Raw genomic sequence first — 17,499 nt, forward strand, 5'->3', positions numbered from 1 at the left:
CGCGTTCGAGACCATGCACATGTTTCAGGTAAATTTCGTGGCGCTTCATGCAGAGATTGCAATCTTAATTTTAAAGAACACACATTCGTGCCAGTTATATTTCATAACCTGAAACAGTTTGATGCACATTTAATCTGTTCCTCGATAGGTATTTTCAAGAGTGAAGAAATTGGCTGCATAGCCACGAATGCAGAAAAGTACATCAGTTTCAACCTATCCAATCTGCGCTTTATCGATTCATACCAGTTTTTGAATTGTTCACTAGAGGAATTGGTATCGTCAATGTCTAAGGAGAATCCGAAAGAAACATTTAAACATTTTACAAAAGAATTTGATGATGATAAGCGGATTGCTCTTTTGTTGAAAAAAGGAACATATCCTTACGAATACATTGACAATGCAGCAAGGTTCAATGAAACTGAATTACCCTCTATAGACAAATTCTACAGCAATTTATCAGAGAAAACAATTAGTCAAACCGAGTATGAACATGCGCAACGGGTATGGAATCAAATGAATATTAAGAATATAGGCGAATATCACGATCTTTATCTAAAAACTGACGTTCTATTATTAGCTGATGTATTTGAAACTTTCAGGAAGAAGTGGATAACGAACTATTCCCTCGACCCTGCAAATTATTACACTCTTCCAGGGCTTTCCTGGCAATCTGCATTGAAAATGACTGGTGTGAGACTTGAGCTATTGACAGATCCTACAATGTGGCTCTTCTTTGAGCAGAGTATACGAGGAGGTTTAACAATGGTGAGCTGCAGACATGCAAAAGCAAACAATCCCTACTTGAGCAATTATGATCCAGCTTTACCAACTTCATACTTGATGTATGTAGATGCGAACAATTTATACGGTTTAAGCATGAGCATGCCATTAGCTGTGGGGAAATTCCAGTGGTTGTCAGAAGAGGAAATAAACGATTTCAATGTCTTAAATGTATCCAATAACGCTGACATCGGATATGTCATTGAATGCGATTTGGATTACCCAGATAACTTACACGATCTTCACAATGATTTTCCTCTTGCAGTTGAAAAAGGAGTGATAACAAATGAAATGCTTTCACCTCATTCACGTCATCTGTATGAGCAAGCAAATGATGATGGGAAAGAATACCAACCGAGCACCAAATTGCTAGCTACTTTGAAAGATAAAAAGCATTACATCTTGCACTATGTGAATCTAAAGTTATACCTCAAACTAGGTTTGGTTTTGAAGAAGATTCACAATATAGTTTCATTTGAACAGCGTCCATGGTTGAAACAGTATATTGACTTCAATACCGAAATGAGGAAAAAGGCTACTAGCAATTTCGAGCAAAAACTTTTTAAAAATGGCAACAATGCTATTTTCGGTAAATCAATGGAATCGTTGCGGAAACATATCAACTTCTCTCTCTGTCATAGGTGGGATAAGTTTCAAAAACTTACTGCAAAATCATCATTTAAAAGCTTTAAGATATTCAACGACCACTTGTGCGGCGTGCTACAAACCAAAACAAAAATTTTCTTCAACAAACCAATTTACCTAGGACAAATGATTCTCGATCTGTCAAAGGCGCACATGGTTGATTACTACTACAACCACATGAAAAAACTATACAAGGAGAATGTAACATTATGTTACACAGATACTGACAGTTTCATTATGCATGTGAGAACTGATGACATATATAGAGACATGTCGTTAAACAGTGAGCTATATGACTTTTCAAATTATCCAGCTGATCACCCTCTTTACACCAAAGACAGGAAATCGATTATTGGTTTATTCAAAGATGAATGCAAGTCCATTCAAATGGTGGAATATATCGGACTAAGAGCAAAAATGTATAGTTTTATCACCGCAGACGACAAGGAAACTGTAGTAGCAAAGGGTATTAAAACCCGAAATGTTAGATTCGAACAATATAAAAACACCTTGTTCAATTGTTCTCCACTACTCTCGCATATGTACACTTTGAGAAGTTTCAACCATCAGATTCACATGGTGAAGGTTGTGAAAAGTGGACTATCACCATATGATGACAAGAGACACTTGCTGGATGATAATGTGCATTCGCTAGCATATTTTCATAGAAAATTAAAAGAAAAACATTAATACAATTGTAAATTGAAAAAAAAATCCATATCCGTAATAAATTCAAGAAAAAGAAAACACACTGTACAATAATTATATAATATTTTATTTCATGTAAATAAATATATGATTTTATAATAAAATATATCAACATATTTAAGTTTTATCCGTTTGCTATCAACCTGGGGAAGTGAAATACATAGGGCAATGGGGAGTAGCATGGTAAAATGGCGACTTTAACTTAAAAACCCCAATGAAAATACATAACTTTAAAACCCAAATGGACCTTCAAACAAACTTCAAACATAATGACAATAGGACAATGGGGAATAACACCTTCAAACATTAAGGCAATAGGACAATGGGGAATAACACCTTCAAACATAGGACAATGTGAAATAACACCTTCGAACATTAGAACAATGGGGAATAGCACCTTCAAACATTAGAACAATGGGGAATAACACCTTCAAACATTATGTCAATGGGGAATAACACCTTCAAATGGGGAATAACACCTTCAAACACACCAGTGAAATACATTGGACAATGGGGAATAACACCTTCAAACACGATGAAAATATTACAAATAAATTTTAGATTAAAATATAAGAGACATATTCTTTGGTAAATTAAACACAATTATGAAAATGGGGAATTACACCTTCAAACGCACCAGTGAAATACATTGTGCAATGGGGAAAAAGACCTTCAAACACGATGAAAATATTACAAATAAATTTCTTAAATTTTAGATTAAAATATATGAGACATATTCTTTGGTAAATTAAACACGTGAAAATCGCATGTTTAATATTTTCCTTAAAATATCGGAAAAGTTCTCCCTATTGAACGAAAGTCCGAGTGAATTTAAAACAGACCCTGGGACGTTCTTTAAATGAATGAATATCTCTTCAGATGTGAAATGGCTGCATTCCCTTATCATTTTATTTAATTGATATCTTTGATCAAAAATTTCCTCGGCAGCATTAAACACATCTAATTCGGCAAATCCAGGATTTAAAACAAATTGAAAGTCTGCATAATCCATAAAAATAATTAAAATTGGTGAGGGAATTTTACAAAAAAAATCTCTCATTTGAATATCACATTTTGTTGTTAATTTATTATAAATACATGCAACAGATAAAGTTCTTAATGAAGGTGGAGCTGACCGCTTTCGTTTTTCACTCAGTGTCTTTTTTTCTACTTCTTCTCCCATTGTCCTTTTTCTGTTCTGATTGGCTAAAAGAAATAAATAAGATACATAAACTCTAGTAAAATAGTTTTCACATCATAAATCTACAGATACATGCATGAAAACAAATGAACAAAGTGCGACACCTGTATTAAGAAATTGGATTTCATAATGGAGATTTCTAAAATAAATGAAAAGGATGAATTGAGTAGTGCAAATGTGGAAGAATATTCACTTAAAATGACAGATGAGCATGATTACAATTTTATCAATATGGATACAGCTGAAATCAGTGACCAGTTTCCACAACTGCACTGGCTTGGTGCAAAGATGAAAATTGTCGGATTGTTATTCTGTTCGATAACTCTAGCAGTTATATTAATAAATGGGCCATTAAACAGTGAAAATGATCCTCCATTCATATCTGATGATGTTAAACGAAACAGTAGCGGAAACGATTTATTTTGTAATAAAATGGACACTTTTGCTTTATCTGAAGATATTTTTGTAAATACATGTATATTGAATAGTGAACTGTTTGTATTATTGAGAAATGATCCTCTTAGAAATGAAATCGCTTTAAATCAAAGGCAATGGTTTTATCTTAAAGCGAGTATTTCACATATTGATAAATCAATCTTTGATTGGAAAAATGTTGCTAAGTTATAAATGATTTCTATCCTAACTATTGTATATAAGAACATATTAGAAACAGAATAAAAATTTGATCACTTACTGGTGTTATCTTCACTCGCCATCTTCAACTGCTTCAGAAAGTATGAATCCAGCTCCAGCTGTTTTCTTTTTCTTCTTTAGCCCCTTGAACGGGCCAGATTCTGCTGCAACAATCACCTTTCTGACGTCCGACTCTGACACTCCCGCCTCCTCATCGCTATCGCTGATAGCAATCACCTTTCTCTAAAATAAGAATATCATAATATAGAAAATCATCTTAAAATTTTAAAGTTATTTCAATGTTTTCAATTTTTTTTTTTTTTTTTTTTTTTTTTTTCTTTTTATGGTACATTTAATTGGATAATTACTTTAAATTCATAAACTTGAAAATTATAACTACTTATTTTGATTTACATAGAAAAAAAAAAACAAAAGTTGTTTTACCTTTCTTTTCAAAGTAACTTTTTTTACTTCTTCTTCTTCTACTTCTTCTTCTTCTTCTTCTTCTTCTTCTTCTTCTTCTTCCTCTTCAACAACTATAACCTTCTTTTTCCTGCTAGGTTTTTGCAGCTAAAAAAATTAATATATAATAAAAACAATTGAACGTGTAAGAAATCATATAAATCAACGTTTGCTGTGGGAAAGAAATTCGTATTTATTAGCGGTTGAGAAATTTACCTAGAAACAAAAATGTTGAAATATCTGCAACTGAACGTTTATCAAAACATTTTTTACTTGCTATCAATAACTTTGAAAATTAATACTAACAGTGGTGAAATCAACCCAGAAACAAGTGAAATATCTGCAGCTGAACGCAAGCCGCTTGTAAATACTCTCTATCAATAACTTACTTTTAACTAAAACGTTTGTTGTATATTAAACCTATAAAGTATATATTTATGTTCAATTATTTGCTGTTGAAGGATAATTAGAACGTTTATCATATAGTTTTTACTCGCTTTCAATAACTTTGAAAATTATGTGTACTTACTAGCAGTAGTGAAATTTACGAAAAAACATATAAGGTGAAACATCTGCAGCTGGTGCTTTTATTAAACACTCGCAATATCTTACTTTAAAATAATTTTGTAGATCGCTCCTATTTCTTAGAGAATAAAATATATATCACGCTCAACTATTTGCTGCTGAACGATAATAATTTAGCTATATGTTCATGTAAATATTTACTGCTAAATATTAGAAATCACTAACCTGTTTTTTTATTTCTGCCTCAGCTTTTAAAAGAACTGGCTTCAGATTGCATAGCTCTTTAAACTCATCAGTCCCAAGAGTTATGCTTCTGCTACTTGTTAAACTGCCTATGTGGATATAAACATATCCCTTGTACGGTGTAACCGCAATGTTCTTCTTTCTTCCAAAATTCAACTCAGCCCGCTCTACTTCTCCACCAAATCCCCTCATGTACTCAACCTGGTTCATCATTTTTATCGCTTTATGATAGAATTGAGTGTACCGCGTTAATAAAGGAATAAAGCTTCCGTTTCATTAAATTATGAATAATAGTTTCCAACACTTATTTACTCCTAAAGGCTCGCCAACCTTCCATTATCCATGTTACACCATTTTATTAATTCATATGTAATTTCAGTGTAGATCTGTCCCGATCGCGATTTTTCATGTCAGATTGATCTCCAATATTGCGGCAGTATTTGGATAATACACCTTCTGTTTACATTAAATCTTAGTTCATCAGTTTAAATATAAAGTGTTTATCACCTTTCAAATTTGAAAAGTGATCATTACTCAATAAATTTTGATTGTTTTTATTTAAGATCAATTATATATTATAGATTTGTTCGAACCGGATTTTGATGGTTATTTTTTACATCTCATTACTATTTTTTCTCTCTATATATAATTTTTCCTTCATTAAAACAAAACCTATTTTCTTTTCTTTTCTTTGGATCATATTTTCAATGGTAAATCGAGTTGGATTTTGACGATTATTTTTACATCTCATTACTATCTCCTTTTTTTTTCTCTCTCTCTCTCGCTCTAATTTTTTTCATCGTTAAAACACCTTTTTTCTTTTCTTTGGATCATAGTTTCAATGGTGAATCCTATCTCCTTTTTCTCTCTCTCTATTTTTTCCTTCGTTAGAACATAAGCGACTTTTTTCTTTTCTTTGGATCATCTTTTCTTTGGATCATATTTTCAATGGTGGATCATATCTCCTTTTTCTCTCTCTCTCTATTTTTCCCCCTACATGCTACTTTTTTCTTTTCTTTTCTTTGGATCGTAGTTAATTGTTTTGCTCATGACTTTTTTGCAGCTAGCTAATTTTTCCCATGTGTAAATATTTCATTTGATAAGATTTGAGATTGAAGCTTGTGGATTACCATCTTTTATAATTAATAGTTGATAAAAATGTTTTAAGCAAAGTTTTTGTTTTGCAAATTTCTAGATATGCTCTTTTCTTTTCTTTGGATCATTGTAAATGGTGAATCTTGTTTTGTTCATGACTTTTTTTTCAGCTAGCTTCTTTTTTCCTGTGTAAATATTTCATTTTCTTGACAAGATTTGAGATTGAAGCTTGTGGTTTGACCTCTTTGAAGAGTTGTCTCATCAGCAATTAAACCATATTTCTTTTATAATTAATAAATTTAAAGTAGATAAAAATTAATTAAGCAAAGTTTTTGTTTGCAAATTTCTAGATGATATACAAATGGTGTCAACTGGTAATCATCCACATTGATTGGGGTAGCAATGCAGTGGGAAAAGTTTAAGAAAAGTCTAATTTATTAACACATATCAAATACAAATACTTTATTCCATGAAACAACATAGTAAGTTTCAAAACAAATCAAGTTTTCTGCACTATTTATATAACAATTGTAAATAATATAAACAAGAGAACTATCAAATGAAATTTGGTTATAAAAAACTTACATCATTTGTAATGCACCATTTTTTTCACATAAAACATGTTATAGAAAGCACCATGACAGCGGTTACAAATCAAGAATTTTTATATATTTATCTCTAGGTTTAACTTAATCATATAGCACTATAAAAAGTAATAAAAACAAAAGAAAAAAAGTTTAAGCAAACACAATATGATAAAATATGCGATAATATGTTGTAATTAAATTTGGATGCTGTAAATTCTCATATGAAAAAATTCCAAAGATGAAAATGATGATAAAGTAAACATAAAAACAAAAAGTTCTCCAAACATTATATACATATATATATTATTTACATATATACAATAATACCAATCATATTTGTTTTTTAATTTAATTTATTTCTATTACAAAACTAAACATATGTAAATGGAAAACTAAAAAGAATAATTTAATGAAAGGAATAGATTAATAATGAACTTTAATACCAGAGAAAGTAGATTATTTAATGAAAAGAATAGATTTATAATGAAATTTATGGTTTGAATGAGCATGAAACATATAAACTAAGGTGAATTTATAAAAACAAACTACATGTATACTACTATTTACAATATAATAAAATGAGAGTAGAGAAATGCGAGTATAATCAAAATCTTTTCTTTAATTAAAATAAAGTGTAACTAATCCAAATAAATCAAATGAAAGAAAATTGAAAAGTTTTGGTGATATAATTTTTCATAATATAAGTAGATTTGTAGAATACATCCTCATCAGTGATTATTAAAATTTAGATAACAGTGTATAAATAAGTTTATAAAATTTAGAAAAAAGATTATAAAATTTAGAAAAAAAAAAATAAAAAAAATATAAAATTTAGAAAAAAAATTTAAAAAATTTCATAAAATTTAAAAGTTTAGAAAATTAATCATAGGTTAGTCTCTGTGGCCGAATAGATATCCTGTTTGATCTTCTCAATATTCTTGGTGGTTGTTGTTGTGCTGGGGCTACTCGTCTGTTATTTTCACGTGGTGGAAAAAAATAATTTATAATTTCTTGAAGCCTTTCATAAATTGCGATGAGGATATATTCTACAAATTAAAAAGTAGTAAATACAGAGATAGATATTAACTTAAACAGTTTTTTTTGGTGTATTAACAAAATCTGCAATTTCTATTTCGGATAGTGAATCTGCATCGACATTGAAGGAGAATTGGTGTTGGCGGAAATTGGTTTTTGCAGTTCTCTTCTTTTTGCAGATGCAAAATAACATCAGCGACAAGAGCATAACACATGCTAGAGATGCTGTAAAGATAAATTTGAATATGTCACTTACTTTAAAAATTATAAAATATATTGATATATATAAATAGATTAGACCATTGGTTTTTCTGTTTGAATTGTCTTTATAGCTTACTGTTTGGTGTGAGCTTTTGCTCTGTGTTGAAGGTCATACTTTGATCTATAATACATTGGCACTCATACCGCATCTTTTTCTTATTTATAAATAAGTGTTTTTATTAGAACATGTATATATTTTTATTTTATTTATTTATTTTATTTTTATATTGTTTGTCAATCAAATAAATAAATTAAATTTAGATACTTACCAAAAATCATTATAAGAATGATCTTAATATTATCTAGACCCTTGTCTTCCTCCTGTGCATGTGGTGTTGACTTCTGAAATAAAGAAATAAAATCATGTATTTCATGAAAATGTTGATATTAAAAAATCTTATCCTTCACATTTTAATTTGTTTTTAAGCACTATACTATAGAGAATACAAATTGACTCGTTCATGTACATGTATTTCCTAATAAAAATAGAAAACAAAACGGACGTTTTAATTAAAAAAATATCAGATAAATGCTTACCAGTTGTTTATCAGTGGTGCCGATTGACAATGTGGATCCTGGTGTTACTCTTGTTGCTGCTGTTGTTGTTGTAGAAGCTATGACTCCATTCTGTAAAAAAAAAATATACATAATGTAAGAAATGTTTTACACAATAAAATTAATAAATAATATATAAGATCTGCTCATAGTTTAGGTTGTTTCTAGTCACTTTACATATAGAGACAATACTACGTGATTACTTTAAAGCTCTTATTATTCTGTTATTCTTTTCTAATTTCCTATATACTTACATCACAATGTATACCATTAACAATTGTTATTGTTTCTGGTGCTGCTAAAACATTGCTGCATTTAGAATTTCCTTGTTTGATCTCAATTGAATGCAGGTCTCTATTATTTGCAAGGTCCAATTGTCCGGCAACAAAAAATCTTTCGAATACGACTTTCTTTACATCTAGTCGGATTCTGGTGTTGTAGAGCCCTGCTCCAGTCCATCTGCAATGGAGAGTATCCCCCTCCACTGTGCATACATCTCTCAATTCATGCGAGCATGAAACAGCTGACATTGTGAAACAAATGATGATGAATATAAACATGGTGTTGATGGGTGACATTTTGCAAATATTTTGAGGAATTAAATACCCGGATGAGAAATAAAAACAATAGTCTAATTAGGGAATAAATTAGGGGTAATTAATTCCGTGATATATGGTTGGGATAAGAGTGGTAGATGGATAAGGTTTAATTAATGTTTGAGTATGGATTGTTTTAATAAATAATAATAATAGTTTTTACAATATACGCTAGGGTTAGGGTTAATTAATATATTTTCAATTCTTATTCATTTTTTGTTACAAATGAAACTTAAAAGTTTTATAAAATTTCTTCTCTCAACGCGAAGTCATTTAATCTTCTATTTTTTCAGTTTTACTTTTAACTTCTTTATCCAAAATATTAACAATTTAAATTGTCTATATGTTAAATGCGATGGAAAATAAATCAAAACATTCTTTTATAAGTGAAAAAACAAAATTTTCATTTAATATTATACAACAGTTATATTATGTAATTTTCTTGACGTCTGCAAAATGCAACGTGTGAAAAAATCAAAACAGTCTTTTATATTTCTACAAATTTTAAAATCCAATATTTTGATATTATTCAACAAATATATTATACAATTTTGCTAGCGGGAACAAATTTTTGTCAACGTGGCAAAAATATTTGCTGCTGCCACACAATATATACTACTATTTTTTTAATTTTTAGCGCATTATAGTACAAAACAATTTTAATCATTAATTTGGTAGCATTCACTAAAGTAATTATAAGATGTTCACCTTATTCGCATAACTGGTTTTTTTTTTACCCTGACGTTATATTAAAAGAAAACCTTTTTTCAATAGCACAAATACAAGGACTAAAGCGAAAATCGATACTAGTTGCTTAATTTTAATACTCATGGTATTTTTGATAAAGAAAGACGATGATCGAAATCAGTACTTATGGAAATAAACATTGTTATTCATTTATATTATTACATAATCTTCAAATTTATTTCTGATTTAGCCTGTCAGGCTGCTTAGTGACTATGCAAAGCAACAATTTTACGATGTAACGAAAGTAAACACGAAGTCAATATCAACACTACGCCAGAAAACGAAGCAATACTAAAAAATGGGAATTTATATCATATTAAAAGTTAGACAAAATTGAGAACCATGCATACATGAACATATCATATGACAAACTTTCAGTAAAATTTTAAAATATAGATGAAATCAAAATAAGAACACGCGCTCTGTCGTATATTAAAGAAATCTATTTGCGTGTACATATTCAAAGTTTGATCACATAACTGCAATCGTTTCAACCATTTTCTCAACGTCAAACACTTTTAACTTTCCTAAATGTAATTTTGTCTACTTTACCGTTCAATGGGCGATAAATCAAATCTTTAAAACTACCTCTGCTCAACGCTTTAAAATTTAATGACTACAGATTGTGTGCATGTATTTCCCCTTATTATGAATAAAGAAAACGTTGGGATAAATGTCATATGACAGCAACCCGACGACACAAAAGATCAAATAACTTCTAGGGGTCAAGACAAGGTCTTAAATAGGTGTCTACACAACATATCAAGCTTTGAATCCCCGATAGTTTAAAACAAAATCATGAAGAAGGTTAACACAGACTATCACAGACTTGGAATAACAAAAATACTTGAATATAAATAAAGCACAAAGCTATAGCAAAAGACAACAACTGGCGAACTTCCTGACTTATGACCAAATAAACACATCTAGGATCATCTAGAGGTGAACATACATACATGCAGTCGTCATACTGACGGACTTTAAAAACGCAACACTAGGTTATTCTTTTTTATTATTAAAATAAATATATTAACATCAATTTCATTCAAAAAAGTTTGCAGTTTGACGTTATTCTTAATGTTTAAATCATATGGTATGCACTGAAACCCTGGTTTTCCCCTTATCAGTAGATGGGTCGCCGTCAAAGCCAATGACTGCCTATAACCAACACCATGCAAAATGATTACCAGAAAGGTCAACCAAGTCTTTTTGGCATGTTTTGAGTTCTGTTTTTTACTTTCTGTTTTTTCCTTTGTCCCAAGCATTACAGTGCGTTTTAACAATAAAGCGGTTTAAACTTAAGGGCTTTAAATGTTTTTCTGCAGACGATTCTTTGGCATTTCAGTATATGGGAAACATTTTTGTCATGAAACTGTCTGACATTGCATTCGGCGACTAGATTAGCAGTTAACGTTGCAGCCATAAACATGTCTCGCAAATGACGTTGCATTATCCAATTTTATTGAAGTGGCGTTGTCACTACATTTTGATCTGGTCATGGATGGTCCTCAACACATCCCGTCTACCTGTACCGTTGTTGTAAGGACAGTAACGACGAGTTTTTGGCGTGGAATTGTCTGGAAACAGTATGTTCTTGCCTGCAATATTCTGATGGTTTGATTCAGATTTTCATTGCTCAGTGGAGATGCAACATATTCTAAATGCTTCAAGTGTGGTGTGGGTGTGGGTGTGGATTGAATGAATTGTTTCACGAAAAAAAATCTGCTAAAAATCGAAAATGGGTTTCAAATTTCGCTTAAAGAAATTTGTGCGACATCAATAATCCGGTATGTTCAATAACCTCAATTAAGTCAGGTGTCGAATTTTTCTAAACATATAGAAGTATGATAAGCATGAATAGTAGTTCTATGATGATCAATCATGATTTGGTAAAAAAAAAATGTGTTGCGTTTCCGTCAGTTTAGCTTTGGTCTTTACAATATTTAACATTTCAAACTCTAAATACCCTATAGTCTACAAAAATTCGTAAATAAACAAACAAAGATTATCAAAGATCTGCAATTAATTATACCTCATTCTCGAAATATCAATAAAAATTAAGATATGACATAAGACATAAGACATAAGACATAAGACAACCATTCATGGTGAGGTTCTGGGAAAATAGGTACTTTCCTTAAATTTACAAAAACAAATTATATGGAAGCCTTTACAAATATTTAGTTATTGTTGCAGTTATCGTTTGATAATATTTCTGTTACAATTGCAAGTAATTGAAATATTATATTAAACTTCGTCACGAATATACATGAAATATTTGCCACTAAACGTTGAACAATCAGTGGTCCGTAGGACAGCTTCAAACTAAAATGGGACATAAAAGGGGTAGTCAAACCGTCTATAACTATAACTAGAGTATTTCTTCAACATGAAACCTGATAGAAATGTCTGTATGCCTTTTCTATTACTTGGCATCTTAAGTATTATAAGTCAATTGTCGCCCGTTATTTGCTAATATTTTCACTTTCTCCACCGAGACTTCTGGACCAATTCGAACCGACTCGGCATGAATAAGTTAGGTGTGATATACCTTTGTACCCAAAACAGAAGTAAAAATCCCCATTTTGTGTAAATCGATTAAAAAAATATGGTCACCGAAGTCAATTTCTCCTCTGATTGGTCAATTTTATCTATCAAACTACGAAGCAAAATCTTTGAAACAAAATGATAATGTTTAGGAGACCCTCTACATGGATTTTTTTGTGTATTTGATTATATGATGTATATATATATACGTAGTACATAGTTTTTTTATTTTCCTTTAACGTGAAAAAAACCGCAAACAATAATACTTTTGTATGATATTTATAATGTTGATATACAAACTATATCATTTGGTTTTATATTTTTAAAATGTACATGTAATAGGCTTTTAAGGAACTGATCTGAGAGGTGCCCACTAATCAAAAACTATCACCGGGCATTGCTAGACGAAATATTTTGGCGATTTTAATAAAATTTGAATAACATTCATATTTTTTTTATCTTCATATTTATGGAAGGCTCGCATATCTCCCAATAAAATCCCCTCCTGTCTTTTGGTTATATTAGTATTTTTATAGTTCGCAAAATTATTAGAAAACAGGCCTGCGATTAAGAATAAAAATTCTTAAACATTTCAGTATGATTATGATCAATTTTAGTCATAAGAATTGTTTATGAGACGCAGGCGAATTTCATTGTAGAGTTCAATTGTTATCCGTTATTTTTCGTTTCTTAATCTTTTATTCTTTTTCTATAGTTAATATATATCAATGTGCTTAGTAATAAATATCAATATTCAAAGAATTGTGACTGGAGACCTGAATATAAATACCCCGTAAAATTTATGAAGAGCTATCCATATATTCATCAATTGATCTCGATATATATTCATTTCTCTAACTAGCATTCAGTATGACTTTAGTAGCATGAAATCTTTTATGCCAGTCTGATACGTCTGTTCGGTGCGAGAAGCTTTTTCTATAAATAGCAGCCGTATGATAGTTAAACCTTTGACAGAAGATACTGGAATCAATACTCAGGATTTATCAGTTGGAATAAAAATGGTTTCCATAACATTATGGCCGGCATTGTGATTGCAGCGTCTACTTTAGAAATTAAGGTATAGTTTTGTTTGTTTATCATACCGTCTTGGTTGCATGTAAAACTTAAAACTCCTCGCTTTCAATGTTTTGGATTTTCATTTCCAATTACATTATATCCCTATAAAATGGGTATAATTTGATTTCCATGTCTGAAACTACTTAGAAATACGTTGTTAAGATGAGATTTGGCTTTTTTGTATTTGTTCTAGTGCAGTTAAAGATATTTGTGTGTATAATTGCAATGTTGGCTTTGCTACTGAATGTGTATTGTAAATGAAGAATATATTTCCACGATCAATGATCTAGAGATTAACAGTTCTACACACATAGTAATATTGATTGAAGTGTGTGCAGCATTGTCACAATCATCTCCAGGAATCGATGCTGTTATCTAATACACTATTGGTAATCATCGGGGATCTTAATGAGCAGACATTATAATAAGTGGTGATTTTAATACAGATGTCTGACCGTCAATCAATAAGTAGAAGTCTGGAATTGTGAAGTTAGAATAAACAGATAATTGTTAAAATAATACTTAATGTAACAATATATGCATGTGCTCATAAATAAAATCGTTATTTTACTAAAATACAAGACTTATTGGAAAGAAGTTTTCTTCAAATTAACATAATTTATAGATATTATAAGGGGATTTATTTGTTATGCATTTGTCTATATTATTTAAAACCAAGTTTTCCTTTTCTTCCAGTGATGGTCTAATCCGACATAAAAAGAATGCCAGAAAACAAAATGGAGATCAAATCAAAAACTAGTGTTGATTGTGAAGAACTTGAACACAACGATTTACAACGTGATCATAATTCTATTAAGGTTGAAAGGAATCGTGATCTTTCTGAAAACGTGTCTGAATATCAAACAGAATCGTCTATCATCGGTGGAAATGTTGTCGCAGACGACGAACAGGAAACACGTAGTACTGATACAAAAGAACATCTGCCATCCTTTACTAATGAGATAGAAGACAGTAAAAACAAGGAAAGTAATGTTACCATGGAAACTAAGGAAATAAATTGTTTTACACCGAGCGTTGAAACTGCAAAAACTAATACTTTGATAGATGATAGATGCAACATAAAACCAAACGTTCAAAAACCTTCCTCCGGTAATGTGGCCAAAAAGTCTCGGATGCTAGAACACAAAAAGATGGTGTCTCATTCAAAAGCTCCTAATAAAGGTGAAACCAAAGACAGGAAGACCAATGGAATAGCAAAAGATTTATCACAAGACACGGAGGCAACTGGACAAGCAGCTAGCAACAGCAAATGTTCAATGTGTTACAAAAGTATCCAGTGTAAACATACTACAACTGATAGCAAAGATAGCAGTAAGAAATTTCAGTGTGATGTATGTGGCAACTGGTTCAAACATACATACACACTGCGAAAACACAAGTGTAATCACGAAGGAGAATATTCTTGCAGTGTATGCAACAAACGGTACGGTCTACCAAGCTATTTAAAAAGACACATGCGCACACATACTGACGACAAAACGTTTTATAAATGTCGTTATTGTGATAAGTCGCTATGCAGTACATCCAGTCTGGCTGCGCACGAGAGACTGCATACGTTGGACAAACCATTCGAGTGCGACGTCTGTCATAAGCGGTTTACTCAGTCTAGTAACCTTACAACCCATAAAAAGGTTCACTCAGAATATAGACCCTATGTCTGTGAACTTTGTTCTAAGCCATTTAGGCACAAACAGTCATTACTGGTTCATTTGCGTTCTCATACACATGAGCGACCGTACACGTGTGCCACATGTGGACAAACTTTTACTCAAAACACACACATGCGTACTCATGAGCGACTTCACTCTGGTGTGAAGCCTTACAAATGTGACATGTGTGATAAAACATTCTCACGTAAGCATCACTTAGGGTATCATCTAGAAACTCATTCTGGGAAGACATATAAATGTTCTATATGTGAGAAATCTTTTACAGCTGAGAGAGCTGTTATACAACATGAGCGCATACACACTGGTGATACGCCATATAAATGTGACGTGTGTGGAAAAGAATTCAAATATCACGGCTACCTAAGCGTTCATAAGAGAATACATACGGGAGATATGCCATTCAGATGTAAATTATGTCCAAAGGAATTTATTGTAGCTAGTTCCTTGCAACAACACTTAAAACACAACCATAGAAACAAGAAGAAACGGACTGTTTCAATAAATGCGCCTCTTTCTGATGATCAAAATGATTCAACTACTAAATTAAATACGGAAAGTTGCACCAACGTTTCAGAAGTACAGAAAACTGTCGATAATGTGCAAATCGAGTCAGTCAAGCCAAATTGTGATTTTTCAAAAAAGATACCAGTAACTTCCTCTATTATTACACCGAATGAAAAGAAAAGAAAAGCAAAAAATAAGCAAAATGCTAGTAACAAGACCCTGTCAATAAAGCGGCGCAATAAAAGAACTTAGTTAACTTTATTGTATACTACCATCAAAGATATTGCTAGTTTTGAACTAGAAAATCATATACAAGTATATCATATCTGTTAGAATGTTTTGAGCTAATCATGATTTTGTTCTTAATAAATTTGACAGTCATGACAGTTTTCTCTTTCGGCATGTTTTGATTTTTTAGTGGCGTCGATCTCTTTATTTGGTATATGAAAGACATTAAAGTGGGAATAAATTCGAACGCCTAAGAAGATACTTACGTTCGATATTTATATTTCTTTGGTCTTCGTGTTATAGTATAGTAGCCGCCTCGATGATGACGAGAAAGTTTGCTCACCACATATACATTCTTGTTTTATCTGACGAAGGCAATAGTAGGTATAACACTGTATTGTTACAGTTGGTAACAGTCGACCTTAATGCTAAAAACTTTAAGCTGGTCGTTGGTGTTTTCTTTTGTATTGTTCAAATGTGCTTGTCCCATGCAATGTCTTTTATAAATTACCATACTTTATTGGGTTTGCTTATTATTGAATGATGTACGGTGACTTTAAGTACTGTTTAGTTGTTTTCAACTTTGTCCTATGACTATCATATTGGAGGATAGTTGTCTCATTGGCAAGTATACCACATCTTCTTTTTTATAATTAGTATTAGTCAAACCTTGAAGAATTCTTGTAGTGAAAATTATTTATATCAACGACCATAGAATGGATTGCAAACAAAGTCTACACGTGGTGTGCTTGCTTTAATTTGTGGTTCTTACTGACTTGATAAACATTCATGTTAGTTATATAAGAAACTCAAAGATTATTTCCTTATCCTCTTCTCATTGGTGTAAAGGGGCGAAAGATACCAAAGGAACAGTCAAACTTATTGATAAAAAATAAACTGGCAAAGCCATGGCTAAGAAAGAAAAGATAAACAGACAAATAATAGTACACAAGCCACAACATAAAAAAACTAAAGGCTAAGTAACACGAACCCCGCCAAAACCTTGGGGTGATTTCGGGTGCTCCGAAAGGGTAATTAATCCTGCTCCACATGTGCAACCGTCGTGTTGTTGTTGTTGTTGTTGTTATAAGTTCCATAGTTCAAAAAGTATTTTTAAACACTGAAAAAGTGTAGTTTATATATCCTGTTACATTCAAAACATAACTTAAACAAGTACAGGTAAAGTCATGAATTTTCTTAGATTCGGTACGGATTATATGTGAAAGTTATTTGACTAGAAATAGAACCAATTTTTTTTTAAATATACATTTAAAAGGAATGTGAACAGATAGCTTTCATGAAATTCCATCAGAAAAGAAATTAGCGGCTCCTATGAAAGCCTGACTCGGTCACCTGTCAAAATTTTGTTGTTAAAACGG

The 17,499-nt window shown here is 31.3% G+C and overlaps 4 protein-coding genes across 5 annotated transcripts; 2 read left to right on the forward strand and 2 right to left on the reverse strand.

The window, feature by feature from the left end:
* Positions 1-282: 282 nt before the first annotated feature.
* On the forward strand, positions 283-2,115 carry LOC139525241 (uncharacterized). The gene has a single exon (XM_071320437.1). The coding sequence runs from the start codon at positions 283-285 to the stop codon at positions 2,113-2,115; it is 1,833 nt and encodes a 610-aa protein (XP_071176538.1).
* A 1,077-nt stretch (positions 2,116-3,192) lies between these two features.
* LOC139524461 (ABC transporter F family member 4-like) lies at positions 3,193-5,410 on the reverse strand. The gene is made up of 4 exons (XM_071319250.1): positions 5,180-5,410; positions 4,412-4,537; positions 4,029-4,210; positions 3,193-3,339 (listed from the first exon to the last, which is right to left on the reverse strand). The coding sequence occupies exons 1-3, from the start codon at positions 5,408-5,410 to the stop codon at positions 4,040-4,042; spliced, it is 528 nt and encodes a 175-aa protein (XP_071175351.1). The 3' UTR covers positions 3,193-3,339; positions 4,029-4,039.
* A 1,329-nt stretch (positions 5,411-6,739) lies between these two features.
* LOC139524459 (uncharacterized) lies at positions 6,740-9,308 on the reverse strand. Of its 2 annotated transcripts, none has more exons than XM_071319247.1 (4): positions 8,985-9,308; positions 8,713-8,802; positions 8,445-8,517; positions 6,740-7,925 (listed from the first exon to the last, which is right to left on the reverse strand). In XM_071319247.1, exons 1-4 carry the CDS (start codon positions 9,306-9,308, stop codon positions 7,759-7,761), a joined length of 654 nt encoding a protein of 217 aa, XP_071175348.1. In that variant the 3' UTR covers positions 6,740-7,758. The 2 variants fall into 2 exon arrangements, with proteins under 2 accessions (XP_071175348.1, XP_071175347.1); XM_071319246.1 differs by having other exon boundaries at positions 6,740-8,139.
* Positions 9,309-13,521: 4,213 nt separating this feature from the next.
* Positions 13,522-16,273, forward strand: LOC139524463 (zinc finger protein ZFP2-like). The gene is made up of 2 exons (XM_071319253.1): positions 13,522-13,698; positions 14,394-16,273. Exon 2 carries the CDS (start codon positions 14,420-14,422, stop codon positions 16,142-16,144), a length of 1,725 nt encoding a protein of 574 aa, XP_071175354.1. The 5' UTR covers positions 13,522-13,698; positions 14,394-14,419; the 3' UTR covers positions 16,145-16,273.
* The last annotated feature ends 1,226 nt before the right edge of the window (positions 16,274-17,499 follow it).

The sequence above is a fragment of the Mytilus edulis genome, chromosome 5 (assembly GCF_963676685.1).
Source record: "Mytilus edulis chromosome 5, xbMytEdul2.2, whole genome shotgun sequence".
In the NCBI taxonomy this organism is placed as follows: Eukaryota; Metazoa; Mollusca; class Bivalvia; order Mytilida; family Mytilidae; genus Mytilus; species Mytilus edulis.